At 40.2% G+C, this 15,398-nt stretch overlaps 1 protein-coding gene across 1 annotated transcript; it reads right to left on the reverse strand.

Annotated features, from left to right (window-relative positions):
• Nucleotides 1–11,227: 11,227 nt before the first annotated feature.
• LOC118404329 (gastrula zinc finger protein XlCGF8.2DB-like) lies at nucleotides 11,228–13,011 on the reverse strand. Its single transcript, XM_035803398.1, has one exon. The coding sequence runs from the start codon at nucleotides 13,009–13,011 to the stop codon at nucleotides 11,845–11,847; it is 1,167 nt and encodes a 388-aa protein (XP_035659291.1). The 3' UTR covers nucleotides 11,228–11,844.
• Between the last annotated feature and the right edge of the window lie 2,387 nt (nucleotides 13,012–15,398).

A 15,398-nucleotide genomic window follows, 5' to 3' on the forward strand; every position in this document is an offset into this window, starting at 1 on the left:
TGGGTTAGCTGAGTCGCTAGCTGATCCGTTTCCCGAACCACCGTACAATCAAACGACCTGCAAAACAGGATAGTACTGTTACAGTTACTGTTTATTATCTCTTTGGAAAATGGAGATATTGTTTGCTTTCATGTGTGTGTGTGTGTGTGTGTGTGTGTGTGCCTGCTTGCATGTGTGTGCGTGCATGTGTGTGTGTGTGTGTGTGTGTGTGAGTGTGTATGTGTTTTCGGATACTTGATCCTCTAGATGGATTGCAATGATATTTGGTAAGTGGATAGAGACTGGGAAGACAAAGGTCGAAGTCGACATTTTGCCCCTGGTATGTGACCTCGGGACTACAGCAGAACTTCCGGTTTTCTATCTTTTGACCTGGACGTGCTATGGTCTTGATATTTGATACTTTTGCAAAAGTGATTTAATCTATACAGTAAATAAAAAAATCACAACCATACAGCCTGTGGGAGGATGGCTAGAAGCTCATCAATGGCTTAGAAAACTGTCCCCTTTAGGAAATTAACAATGGACTATCAATAGTAAATCAAGGTTAATAGCATATAATATACATCTTATATCACATAAGATATACACAATGGTTTCGCCTTTTTTTAGCAGGGCTGGTTTTTAGATAAATTAGTTACATTTTTTTCAGAATTTCAGATGTACATACGTAACACTAGTTCACCTTTATCCGTGGGGTGACCTTTATCCGTTGACTTTAGAAATAGCACATTTAGGAGTATTAGATCTGTGGACTGTGGTTTCAAATTTGCTATATTTTCAAAATGTTCCGATTTGAAACCATCGTCCGTTGACTTCATATCCCTAAAAACGTTTTTTCTTAAAAACAACGAATATAGGTTACCCTCGGATAAAGATGAACCAGCGTTATAGCTATATCTACTGAATAGGAAAATTAGTGAGTTATAATCCAACCTGTTAGATAATCATTCACAAGGACGACGCTTCGGTATCTCCTCGAAGTCCTGAGTGAAGTCTATCCGTTCTCTCCTCAACAAGTGACCTGTAAAGAGTTTAAACCGTCCTGCTATTTATTGACGTGCAATACTATGATATGATAATTATCACTTACTTTGTTAGTTTATAAATTCTATTGTAAACAACATTGCGACAACTTCTCCCTTTTAAACTTTGTATAACGTGTAATAGTGTGTGCGATAATTGTAAATACTCACCGCAATTCAGTCACTACAATGACTGCAAGTGTGATGTTTTGTTTGTAATCGCTATGTTTCTATGTCCAATAAACCATTCATTATTATTATTATTATTATTGGTAATGCTAATATTGCGCTGAAGTTACTCAATGTGTGCAGTGATGAAGGCCAGTCTGTTTATCTCTGTCTCTGCTGGAAACGTTGTACCAAACAGGATCTGGTCTTAAATGACAATATGATCATATATAGTATAAATGTAGGCTCCGACCATACTATCACACTTTTACACATGTATTCTACGCTTTCTGTATACTGTTTGGTGATATTTGTTCTCCGAGTAGTGAGATATTCTTTGGGTTATTCTACTAGCCGATGTATGTATCGCTTTTGTGAGTTTGTCTACGTAGCTTTCGTGCATGTTTTATACTCGTATCTCCTTTCTTGTGTTCACTACAGACAAGAGAGGCGCACGGACGCAGAAACGTGCCAAAAACAATCCCACAAACAATCCAGACCGAAAAGTTCAATAGATGACTCTTGTCCATTGTTAGTGTAACCGCGTTCAGGAGTGGCTTTGATTTTCAGTGTTCACAGCACAAAAACGAATATTTAAGCCTACTTTCCGAAATACTTGAATGTAGCCTAAAGGTGGGAAATATTTCCGCAGAGTTTACGGTACGGTAAAGACCACGGAAACCATGGTTTTACATTTTCGTATTCCGTATTTGTTAAGGCAAATTAAATATATGTGATATCTTTACATAAGCTTTAAGCATCCTTATATGTGCCGTATAGATGAAACGGGTATTGCTTATGTACAAAAAACATCTACAGGCTTAAAGCGTTAATGTAAGTGTAATACATGACTGGTGTTCAGTATGAATGTTACCATAACTTTGCATAAGCTAGTCATAAAGATGAAATACTTTGCCAATACCAAAGAGATTAATGCATGTTGAGTTCCACACAAGACTGTATTTTCAGTGTCAGTGTTAAGTTCCCGATGATACAGGATTGGTGTCCAGTGTTAATGTTAGTATAATGTAAACCCCATACAGAACTGTGGTCCAGTGTTAATGTTACCATTGTAAGTTCCATACAAAAAAAAAAAATAAAACAAGCCAGACCAGACCGTTGCATCTTGTTGGGAAATGTCTTGGATCTAACAAATCAACAAAATGAAGCATTACGTACCGTTAAATCCGCTCCAATGCCGGAAAACTCAGCAATGCTCCCACTGTGACGAGACGGACCTGCGAACTGCGAACCTACTACAAACTAAGACACAAATCTGCACGCGTAGATCAGCTCAGCCTCAGTCTTGATTGTCTACAGCCTAGCCTTGGCACGCCATGGAATCCACAATGTTCGAGGGACCCACACAAGCCAATCTGTGAGATCGCGTGGCTCAGCGGCAGCGTGTTTAGTTCGGGATCGAGATGACAGAAAAATAATACTAGTTCACAAAAAGAGGTTGGGGATTATTGTTTTTGTTCTATTTTTGTAACTATATATGCTACGTTTGTCTGACTGAATAGTTGTCCAGTTTCAGGTTCTCCTGAAAAACAGGGCTTTTGTCCTGAGTGTGCATACCTGGCTACATAAAATAAATGAAATGATTTTAACGCCACCGTTTTTTCAGCTTCTCCACCCTCCAAAAAAAAACGCCTGTTCAGCCGTTGAAGATTGCGGTTCTGGGGTGAGCTCATCTTGTGTGACATTTCCTAGATTAGTCTACGAGAGAGGATGACTCTTCTTTCTCATTTCTGGTGACGTGTGTGGAGACAGATGAGATTACAAGACAGGACCTGATCAGTGATGAGACTTGCTACAGATATCTCACCGCACTTGCGTAAAGCTTGCGTCACTGCGGGGTTCGTTCACTGCGTCACTGTTTAGTTATTTTGTCCGATTTTTTTTATAAAAGTAAAAGTAAAAGTATGAGTAGGAAGACGACAAAATACAAAAAAAAAGTAAGAAAAAAGATTTAGATCGACACGTCATGACGAACCACACCGGTGAGAAACCCTACATCAATATACATTTGTCTTTGTTTTATTGCTACACTTTTTATGTTGAACAAGAATGCAAATACACTAGAGTTTAATTCAATGCATCACATCGATATTTATAGTCATTAAAACTGAGCAATAACACAACCGTCTAAAATGTGTGATAACATCTATGTTCTTCACTTGTAGCAAGACTCCATATTTGATTTGCCTGACAAATGCGTAGCCATTGTTCTACTGCCTACAGTTTTGTTGTTGTTGAATAAGTAACCAAATACTCTCTCTATATATAGTGGATGCTATGATAAGTAGCACCGACGTATATATATATATAGTATAAATATATATATATATATATACGTCGGTGAAGATATAGGATATAACATCAAAGTAATAAGAAATGCCAATGAGCAGTTCCTATTCGGCAGGCAACTGGATATGGTTTCGGTAGCGGTCGGACGTTTCAAGTAGCTCTATCTTGTAGACTAGTTAACTTCCAAACAAGGATTGAAAACTAATTTGCAACCTAGCAGCGGAATTACAAAGCTTTCCTATAACAAAAATGTGTCCTTAACATTTAACATGATATTATAACATAAAACATTGTCCTACAACATACAACATTACTATACAGCATTGAGTATCATAATTATATATATTATAAGCACGAACATTAATCTTTGGCATACTACTTAGAGACTACATTTAAATGTTACACACACATTACACACATAATCAAGATATTTACTCTTTGTCGCAATTGCTATATATTCCCTCATACACATTCAAAGGTACCACAACGAAAAAATCCAATACCAGTATTTTGAGATTTGATATACGTGACGAATACACGGTTTCTAAAAGACTCTCTTAAATAAAAAAGAAATTAAAATCGTTTTGTTTCAAGCTAACCATTTTGCAAACATGTAATTTGTATCTTTCCAGCTCACAAATCGAGCTTCTCGAAAATAAAATATGTGAAAAGTTTAAATTTTGCCGCGATAGGTCAAATATTTCTTAATTGAGCATGAAATTTGAATCTTTTTGAATCCCATTAGATAATTTGGAAAAATTTGTAAAGTGACCTGCAAAAAAAACAGTGATGTCATAATTGCTACTCTCTCGGCGACTAGGATTCGGTGGGCTGAGAATATCCAGCCATCTTGATTTAAGTATTTGTTTTGTTGGGATTTCCATCAGTGATACTAAATGTAAAATCAGTATTCTTCCTGGAGTCCTACAATTCATAACCAATAAAAACAAAACTTAAGCAACAAATCTTGTACCAGTAAGTAAACAGAAAAGTAACAAAATCAACTGAGGTAACTCAGAGTAAAGGTGGGAGATCAGAGGTCAAATTAAAATGGTAGAAGCCATAACGTAGGTTTTGTATGCAGAAGGTGAATAAAAATAATGATATTGACTTAAGACTTTCTTGCTGATACTCTTTCTCTTTTTTATTGACTTTTACTTTTCTTGTAATTTTCTCACAAGTGCTACTTTTTGGAAATAAAATGGAAGGAGACATGTGACTGGTTTGGACAAGGTTTGAAGCTTTCTGCCTTGTCTCTAGGGTCGTTTGTGCCTTTGGTATTGTAGCAGACATGCGAGCTGAGAATTTTCAGCCTTCTTGCGTATTGACTTTACAGTTCCTTGCTGATACCCTATCTCTTTTTTATTGACTTCGACTTTTCTTGTAATTTTCTAACAAGTGCTACTTTTTGGAAATAAAATGGAAGGAGACTTGTGACTGGTTGGGACAAGGTTTGAAACTTTCCGTCTTGTCTGTGGACGCGCGTGACTCTCCTATCAACGTTTTGGAGGTCAAGGGACTAGGTAGGTAGGTAGGTGACAGGGGCTCATTTGTAATTTTGTTATTATAGCAGACATATGGGCTGAGAATTTTCAGTGCTTTGTCAGAGCCCAACCCAACATTTTCCAGGCTTTTGGGGCTGGTGCATCGAGGATATTCATATTCAGAAAACGGTCTGTAAAAAGGATGCTCCCTTATCCTGCCGGTACATCTATTTGCCCAACAGTACCAAATCTTGTGATCCAGATCTGCCAGCCAGGACATTCGGCAATCACACACGATCGGATTGCGATGAATAAACATGTACTTCACCCAGGGGACGCCCGGAGAAGCAAGGCCAAGATCATCAGCCGAAAACGTGGTAAGGTTATTGTAAGAGACACCGACACTTTCGAAGCCTTTCAGGCCGTTTTTCGTGGCCAAATCAAATCTAACACTAGTTAGCCGGTTAAATGTCAAGTCAAGAGTTAGCAGTCCCTTCATGTGCTTCAAAGACTTCCAATTCAGTGTTGTAATGTGGTTGTGACTAAGATTTAGATATCGGACCATTGATAAAACCTCAGAGAAGGCGGGGATTGTTTGGATACGGTTTTGTGAAAGGTTTATATTCTTTCCCAGGCGTTTTATACCGAAGGGAAAACTAGTCGGGAAAGCAATTATGTAGGACTTCGGGCAGTGGATGTCAAACAAAAAGTTTGCCCGCACATAGCAGCGTAAAGGTAAATCATTATTGGCACCTGTGCTTGCTACAATTGCGAGGTGAATGAGAATATAACAGCAAATCAATTCTTTTGCTACCATCTTAACAAGACAACAGCGTTTTTTTCAAGGTAATTACTAACTACCAATTAAAAAAAAGCTGTTCAAATGAATCAATCTCTCAATAAATTGATCTATTTCATCAATATTTCAAGACTACAGAATTTCATAAAGACTTCTTATGAGACCAAACTGCCTTCTTGAAAATCAATACAACGAGGGATATATCAATATGTTGATATATTAACTGATATATTTCAGCTATATCTAAAGAATACAGCATTTAAATGTGGGCTATACCTGCTATTCAATTCTAGGAATTCGAAGTGTTCCAATATTTTTCGATATATGAATAGATATCTTTATCTATATCTTAATGTGACGGACCCTCGGCTGTTCTGGATTCAAGGACGATTATTGGAAAGACGAGATGGGTTCGCTGGGTTGTAGCTGATTAGCCGTTTCCCGATCACCGCCGTGCAAACCTGCAAAACAGGATAGTACTGTTTCAGCATTCTCCTACGCAGAGGAACCACAGTCGTGTCAAAACTTACTGTGTTTACCTCTGCTACCTTGTGCATTCAGACCAGTTAGGGACCGCCCTACTTATAAATATTAATGAGCTTGCCCTTATATGGGCAGTCAGCCGTTGGGGATCGGGTGTAGGAGGATGGAGCCATGTAATACGTAACATGATTGGCTGATAGCTTCCCAGCGGCCTTTGCGAGACAGCTTGCGACAACAACAAGCCCAAGAAAGGCCTATTCTCTGATTGGTTGACAGCTTGTTTGTGGCGACAATCATAATAACCACTGATAGGGCATGAGATAGCAGGGCCCCATAGGCTAATGCCGTTGGGGACCGGGCGTTAGGAGGATGTGTATCAGTAATTGTTTATTATCCCCACGAAAAGTGAATACTGTAAATGCATTTAAGTTCGCGGGGATTTAATTTGGCGGTAGCGGGGAAAAGGACTTTTCGCGGTGGTTTTAATTTCGCGGTAGCACCATGCACTGTAGTATCTTAATGCCCGGGAAAAATGTTCGCGGTGGTTTTAAATTCGCAGTAAAATGGCCAACGCCAAAACCGCGAACATAAATCCACCGCGAACATTTCTACATTTACAGTATACCGTTGTTGTCGTTGTTGTCAACAATGCTTTAGCTTACCATAATTTATTCATTACTTAGCTTACTTGAGCAAGGATGGTTTATCTTTAACTTTATTTAGATGTACATATGCCTACTGATAGGAAAATAAGGTTTCTTTAAGCCAACCTAATAGGTATTTATTTACAAGGACGACGTTTCGGTATCACATCGTTAAAGGTTGGGTCACACCTGCGTACATATTTAAGTCCGTATGAGGCGTGCATGGGAGTATCATGTGCCTCCACCAGGTCCCACAGGTCGTTGGAAAAATAATAGAAATTGGACAAACGTAAACAGGCAACAAGTCAAACAAATTAGCTGGGTCGCTAACCATACTTCTCGGTCAGCCAACTCGTCTGGCATGTTATGTATCTATATTTGTCCAATTTGTACTATTTTCCCCGTGACCTGTGGATCCTGGTAGAGACTAAGAGCTTCATACGCACCTAAAACGGACTTGAATATATACGCATGTGTGATCCCACCTTAAAGGGGCATTCCACTCCACACGGGAGTGTTATTTTCCGATAGATATCAATTTTAGGAAGTGATAACTGCATACTACTTCACATTATACGATAAAGTACCCAGTTGCTCCACATGCCTCAAAAGCATTCAATGTTCTACTAAACTCCCCAAATACCCTCTAGTTGAATTAATCCTATGGCTGAATACAATGCAAAACTTTTAGGTAAGGTTACAAAGCTAATTTCCGGTTCGCTAAGAAATCTCGTCTTGTTCTTGTATTCTTTGCTATCTCATGAGCAATTTGCCTTCTCGGTGTGCTTAGCGTACCTCATTTATTTCGAAAATATGTACGATAAACAAAGTGTCTATGCGTGTAGGAAATGCATGGGTAGGGTCTACATGGGTTTAGTGAGTGTCATTGTTGTTTTATAAAACACACATCACGTGATTCATCCCAAGGTGAATTCCACAAAATTCGGCTGATTATGTATTCATTGACACATTATCTATTGGAAACAAATACTCCCTTCTAGAATGGACTCTATCCGTCCTCTCCTCAAGCCGATACGTATACCTGGAAATGGTTTAAACCGTTCTGGTATTGGTCATGCTTGTGCACTGACGTCACTGACCATTTTAATGGTGTTAATGTTACCATTTCATACAGGACTCTTCTTCAGTGTCAATGTTCCCATTATATAAGATCCATACAAGACTGGTATTCAGTGTTGATGTTACCATCGTAAGTTCCATACAAAACATACAATTAAACAAGCCAGACCGTTGCATTTTGGCAATTGCCTTGAATCTAACGTGTCAACAAAATGAAGCGTTACGTACCGTTGAATCTATTCCAATACCGAGAAACTCAGCAAGGCTTCCACTGTGACGAAACGGACCTGCGAACCTGCTACAAACTAAGACACACAAATCTGCATGCTTAGATAATAAGCTTCGGTCCTAATTGTCTGCAGGCGTGGCACGCAACCAGGAATTCGAACTGTTCGAACGACCAATACAGGTCAGCTCTTCGGCACCAGGGCCGACTTACTCCCGAGGAAATTTTTCCTCCTCTCCCTGGAATGCTCAAGATATGGAATTGAATCCTGGCAAAGAAAATCAAGGTGGTGTAAGTTTCTTAGGCGGGCAAGGAAACTTACAGTCGGCAGACTGGGAGAGACTGGTGATTCATCATGTCTTTTCTCGTGACATATATCGTGTCATCCTCCCACACACGTATACAGACATGCGTAAACAAATCAGAGGAGAGAACGACGCACAATAAAATTAATACGCCCACTTCATGAGCTTGAAGACTACCAGAAACGTAATGCAGCTATATTGTATGATGTAGAGTCAACTCCTTAAGCTAAGGCGGCATCCTTCGCAATGCAGTCAACCCCTAGTAAGACATCTGGAGCTGCATAGTTCCCGTTTAGATAATTTTTTAGCCTGTCATCCAAATACTAGTATGCATTTTTTGAAACCTCCAGGTGCGTTATCAGCAACGAAATAAGCACCCCTGCAACATAGTTTTTTTTTCCTATTTTGCTTTTAGACAGACGAGGACAATGTGGTACTGCACTCAAGTTTTGTAACTTATATTAACAGTGCCACATATACACGGTACAGACAGAAGGTACCCATTTTTACACCTGGGTGAAGTGAGGAAGATCGTGTAAAGTGCCTTTCCCAAGACAGAAGGTACCCATTTTTACACCTGGGTGAAGTGAGGAAGGTCGTGTAAAGTGCCTTTCCCAAGGGCACAACGTCGGGGCGGGGCACGGTGGGGATCGAACTCAGGACCTCTAGGTTCCGAGCCGAACGCTCTACCCGTTACGCCAAGCCCGACACAACATAGCTTTGATCAGCGCGCCGAGGAATATTATACATGTAGTTCTGGAGTGAGCTCATCTTGTGTGACCTTTCATAGATCGATTAGTCTACGAGAATCACTCTTCTTTCTCATTTGTAGTGACGTGTGTTGGAGAAGATGATATTACAAGACAACAAAATACACAAAACGTAAGAAAATTCGCTCTTTATCTCTGAAATTCGTCGAGTCATCTACGAACCCCGCAGTGCCCAAGTACAGTGAGATACCACCTTAACAGTCGGCGGCCTAGTGGTTAATCTAATCATGTCTTGGATTGTTATGTAATCCTCCCACACACAGGTAGAGACACGTGAAAACAAATCAAAAAAGAGAATGGCGCACACTAAAGTTGATATGCCCACTGCATGATCTTGAACATTACCAAATATGTAATATTACTGGATAAAGTAGAGTTAACTCATTCCTTAAGCTAAGCGACATCTTTCCTGCTGGTCTCTACCAGACTCCCGCCTGGTCGAATTGGCAACTTTTGGCCAAGTTAGGAATAAAAGCCTGGTAGGAGTTAATCTCGCAGCTCGGCCAACTAACTCCTCTGGCGTGTTTTTAGCCAATTTCTACTATATTTCAGCGATCTATGGAACCTGATAGAGGCTACTTTCCTGACGCAGTTGTCCGCCTGACTTAGTAAAACATCTGGGGCCGCATAGTTCCCGTTTGGAACTTTTTTCAGTGCATCCAAATATGTTTTTATATAATAGAAGTTTATTTGCAAGTTCGTGCCCGAGGGCTAATTGCAAGTACATGGTATACACATAGTGACAATGGACAGTCATAAACAATATTTTAATCTAATACTAGTGTTGGCTATTTCTAAACAGGTTGGTTTTGACTTCTTTTTTGGAAGCAGAGGGAGACGAAAAGCCACACATTTTCTAAAATTTGTGGGTTCTGCGAATTCAAGAGAAAAGTGGCTTTCTGTTCGTCTGTCAATGTGGGGAAGTAGTGTGTGACTTTATAATCTATAGATGCGTTATCAGCAACGAAATAAACACCCCTGTAACATAGCTATAGACTTGATCAACGCGCCGAGGAAGATTACAGTACTGGAGTGAGCTCATCTTGTGCGACCTTTCCTAGATCGATTAGTCTACGAGAGAGAATCACTCTTCTTTCTCATTTGTAGTGACGTGTGTGTGTGTGTGTGGGGGGGGGGGGGAGATGATATTACAAGACAGTGTATGATATGATGAGACTCGCTACAGGTATTTCACCGCACTTGCGCCAAGCGTGCGTCACTGCTGGGTTCGTTAACTGCGTCACTGTTTTGTAATTTCCTCCGACTCTTTTATAGTTTACATATTGCGTAATACGTAAAAGTACGGTAAGTAACTACTTAAATACTTTACGGTTTGTAAAAAAATGATCGTCCGGGTTCTATAGAATCACACATGTACTAAATTTAGTATTGACAAGTTACCTTACCATGGTAAGCATTTTTGTCATAATTTGAATTAAGCCATTAATACTTATTAGCACATTAGTATGTGTTGTGTGTGTACAGGGGGTGTTAGATCTCGAAAAAGTATATACAAAAGTAAACCCGAAAGCAACTTTATTCAAGGAGTAATTATAGAGAAAAAAATTACATATAACATTTATAGATATAGGTCTATCACCCTCTCACTAAAACGACCTACAAACAAGCTTGAAATACTAGAGTATACCTGGAGGTCAAGGGGCGTTCCATTGTAAGACATGGTTGAGCCACTAAAACACGTTTATCTGCATTTTAACCCCAACTGCAAAGTTTTTTTTCAACCTCCTTGGTTTTGCGTTAAACAATTGAGAGGTCATCTCCGGCATTTTAGCGAACAAGAGACCCGTGGAGCCTGGTAGAGGCTATTTTAGGACAGGCAGGAGTATTTTTTACAGTTTTACTGCTTTTCCATGTCTAACGTCTACGTCTTAAGTCAACAAGGACAACAAATACTAGTAATACGAAACGCAAAGGCTTGTAACAGTGTCATCTTTATTCATAACCAACAGTAAATTTACAGAGAAGAGGTGCTAAATATAACATGTAGAAAAAAAGTGTTAACGTTACATTGGTCTCATTCTAGGATCCTCATGAGTCATGAAAAACAACCGGTCAGTTTGTCTACATAAACAGATTACAATACAATTATATGGCTATCGAACACGATCATCTAAGTCACAAATCACTAGACTACCGAAGCACTGAACAAATGCTCAGGCAAAACACTTTTTGTACAGAATGCAACACAACTGGAAAAAATTATGGTTCAAAACTGATAAGTTATTACATATCTTTCACATTGTATATGGACCTCACGTGGACCGAAGAATTCAGTGTGCAACAAGTAAATTTTGTATATGTTGTGGTCTTGTGTGTTATGTAGTTATGTATATTAAAAACAATGCCCTGCCATGATGATGATGACGAGATTGAAAAGGACTACATGAAGAATAGCTACAATGTTTACTTGTGTTGTTTTAAAAGCTTAGACATGAATAAACTCAAACTCTCGCTTGTATGAAGTCTGTGATGTCTTACATAAGCTAGATCTATCAGCTGTTGTGTATCCGTGCTCTCCACAAACATGTAGGCCTAGGGTTTTTCAACAATGTGTTTTTTCTTATGTTGGGCAAGACTTGACCGGACAGCGGTCCTGTACCCACACTCCCCACACATGTAGGGTTTCTCACCGGTGTGTTTTGCCATGATGTGTGTGTCTAAAGTGCCTTTCTGTGCGGCAGAATAGTCACACAGGTCACATTTGTGAGCTTTCTCGCCGGTGTGATTTTTCATATGTCGGGCGAGGGCGTTTCTGTGAGCTGTCCTGTACCCGCACTCCTCACACATGTAGGGCTTCTCACCGGTATGCTTTACCATCATGTGGTTGTCTAGATAAGACTTCCGTGCAGCAGAATAGTCACAAAGGTCACATTTGTGAGGTTTATGACCAGTGTGTTTTCTCCTATGTGTGTGTAGACTAGAAAGATCAGCCATCTTGTACCCGCACTCCTCACACATGTACGGTTTTTCATCTGTATGTCTTGCCCGGATGTGTCGTTCTAAACCCTCTTTTCGTTTAGCAGAATAGTCACACTGATCACACTTAAAAACCCTTGACTGTGCTCTAATGTGACTGACCATATGAGACTTAGAAGTTGTTCTGAAATCGCACACTTTACACGTGTAGGGATTCTCACCAGTTGTATGATTTGCCAATATGTGCCGGGCTAAGATGTGTAGATTTGTCACCGAATAGTCACACAGGTCACAGTTGTGATCTATCTCACCGGTGTGTTTTTTCTTATGTCTGGACAACCCTGATCGGTAAGCTGATCTGTATCCACACTCCTTACACATGAAGGGTTTCTCATTCTCATCAAAGTGTTTAGTCTTGACGCGTTGGTCTAAAATATCTTTCTGTTCAATAGAGACTTCCTCAGGCTGGGTACGGTTTTCCCCACACCTTTCCTCGCTTAGAACATCTTGTTGCCGTCCCGTGTCTGCTGACTGGTCCTCACCGTTGTTAGTCATGCTTCCAGTATGACGTGTTGCTATGTTTAAGTCGCACGTTTCCTGGCCCTGACTGTGCATTTTCTGGAATAGTTCATCTTCTTTTCCATTCTTCTGCCACCCTGTGTCTTCTAGTTCTACCTCATTGTCTTCAATGTGCATCTCGTTCGCAGTTTGTTCCTTAGGAAGCTTTTCACTGGGGGGTCCACATGCACGGGCAGACTCCTGTGAGAATTTGCTCTTGTGCATTTTACGCCAACATAGATAAAGTTCTCCAAACGTTAACAGTGATTTATGTCAAATTGTTGGCAAATTTCTCAACAAGATGCTGCTGAAAACGGCACGATGTTAACATTTGGGGATAAGCTGAGGCAAGTCTGAGAGTGCGGACATGCTCATGCGCTCCCATCCATTAACAGTGGAGTATAGTCGGTGGCGGGTAACCAAATTCTCACAGGGTCTATGGAGTGAGTTTTGCCGTGACATGTTGACCAGTCCGTCCCTAAAACAGAAGTAAAGCATTAGAAATATAATTAGGAAGTGTAGAAGCTATGTGGTAGTCTCCAAGCAGACATGTCAACTAGTTGAAGAGAAGTAATGAAATCTGGCGAAATAACGTTAAATTTCCATGGGATTTCGGTCACTGTCTTTTTGGAGTCTATCCGCCGGCCGGTCAGTTTACTCCTAGTCCTAGGACAATTAACTACTATATTACTAGGCTTTTATTCCTAACTTGTCCAAAGTCCCCTATTGCTATTTGGCAAGAAGGGAGTCTGATACAAGCTAGGAATCCACACTTGGCAACTTTCGTGAACAGCACACGCATAATAAATAATTAGTTACAGCGCCCCCTCCCCATCAATGCCGATCTCACATGCACTTCTATTTCTGATTTGCCGCTGAGAAGCATCAACCAGGTAGCGTCAATGATAACGGAGGGTCTTACCAGTAGGTTTATGGCGAGTAGCGATCTCCGCGACGTCTGGAATTGTGCAAAAAATGCGAGAGGAGACAATGAGCTTTCTCTTCACAGAGGTCAACCGAAATGGCGGACAGCCAAGCTAAAAGGTCAGAGCAAAGGTGAGAGGTCACCAACCTGATACTCAGTTCAATATGGGTCAAAACAAAGTTCGCCACATAACGCTTTGCCTTTGTTGGTATGGGCTTGGCAAAGGTGTGATGTACGGGAGACACCACTTTTGAATAAATTCTCTCTCTCTCTCTTTTCATCACACGTGATGACTGAATAAAAGCGGCAAACTCTTGGGTTTCTAACTTTCGAGGTTTTTAATAGTGGAAGTAGTGGCTTCTGACTTTATTAAAGCTAGTTACCTCATTTAAGTTCTCCGTAATAAAAAAAAAGATTGGTCTGTGCTCTAAAGACCCTCTAAATGTAGCGTTCAACGTTGTTTATGAATTTTATGGACGATATAATTATTCGAAATTGGTGTAAAAACAACATCTAGTCATCATTTGTGTTTAGCCTTCCAGAGAGCAAATGAGATTTTACTGCTTTAAAAAAATATTTGCGTAAGACGTTAGTATGGAAAACGAGTAGTAAACATAAAACCATGTGATCTTTATTCAAAACCAACAGTAAATCCATAGGGAATCGCCATTAAATATCACATAAAGAAAAAAGTATTACGTCTGACAAAATACATGTATCTCCCCATTCGACCAAGTAGCCGTAATCATGTCGATTCAAACACAGCAGCAGATTATCACATTGCTTGACCTATTACCTGTAAATTATCCGACATTCTCTCAAATCAAGAGTTACCAATACATGTATACTAGTAGAGACTAGTGCCGCCACATATGCTTAGTTACTTCCATGTGAAATAGTCCCATTAGTAGTGCTCACTGACAGTACTATGTATTCTGAAATGTTGGTTCAGCAACTTCAGGTCAGACCTGTCAGCTGTCATGTATCTGCCATATTCACACAGATATAGGTTTATGCCTAGGGTTTTTCATCAGCGTGTTTTTTCTTATGTTGGGCTAAACTTGATCTAACAGCAGTCCTGTATCCGCAATCCCCACACATGTACGGTTTCTCACCGGTGTGTTTTGCCATGATGTGTGTGTCTAAAGTGCCTTTCTGTGCGGCAGAATAGTCACATAGGTCACATTTGTGAGCTTTCTCGCCAGTGTGTTTTTTCATATGTCGTGTTAGGGCTGATTTGGCAACTGTCCTGTATCCGCACTCCTCACACATGTAAGGTTTCTCACCGGTGTGTTTCAACCTCACATGTTGGTCTAATTTGTCTTTCCGTGCAGCAGAATAGTCACACTGGTCACATTTGTAAGGTTTCTCACCTGTGTGTTTCCTCCTATGTGTGATCAGGGTAGCCCTAACAGCAGTCCTGAATCCGCAGTCCTCACACATGTAGGGTTTTTCACCTGTATGATTTGTCCTAACATGTAGGTCTAAAGTATCTTTCCGTGCAGCAGAATAGTCACACTGGTCACATTTGTATGTCAAAATTCTTGAATGTCTCTTGATGTGACGGGATAAGTAAAACTTGACGGCCGTTCTATAACCGCACTCCTCACAAACGTAGGGTTTCTCACTGTTGTGTTTTGTCACGACGTGGTTGTGTAAAAGGCGTTTGTGTGCAGCAGAATAGTCG

The sequence above is a fragment of the Branchiostoma floridae genome, chromosome 17 (assembly GCF_000003815.2).
Source record: "Branchiostoma floridae strain S238N-H82 chromosome 17, Bfl_VNyyK, whole genome shotgun sequence".
Lineage (NCBI taxonomy): Eukaryota > Metazoa > Chordata > Leptocardii > Amphioxiformes > Branchiostomatidae > Branchiostoma > Branchiostoma floridae.

What these genes read in the sequence shown, in the direction of transcription:
- LOC118404329 (XM_035803398.1), bottom strand. Translation starts at nt 13,011, where the DNA reads ATGCACAAGAGCAAATTCTCACAGGAGTCTGCCCGTGCATGTGGACCC.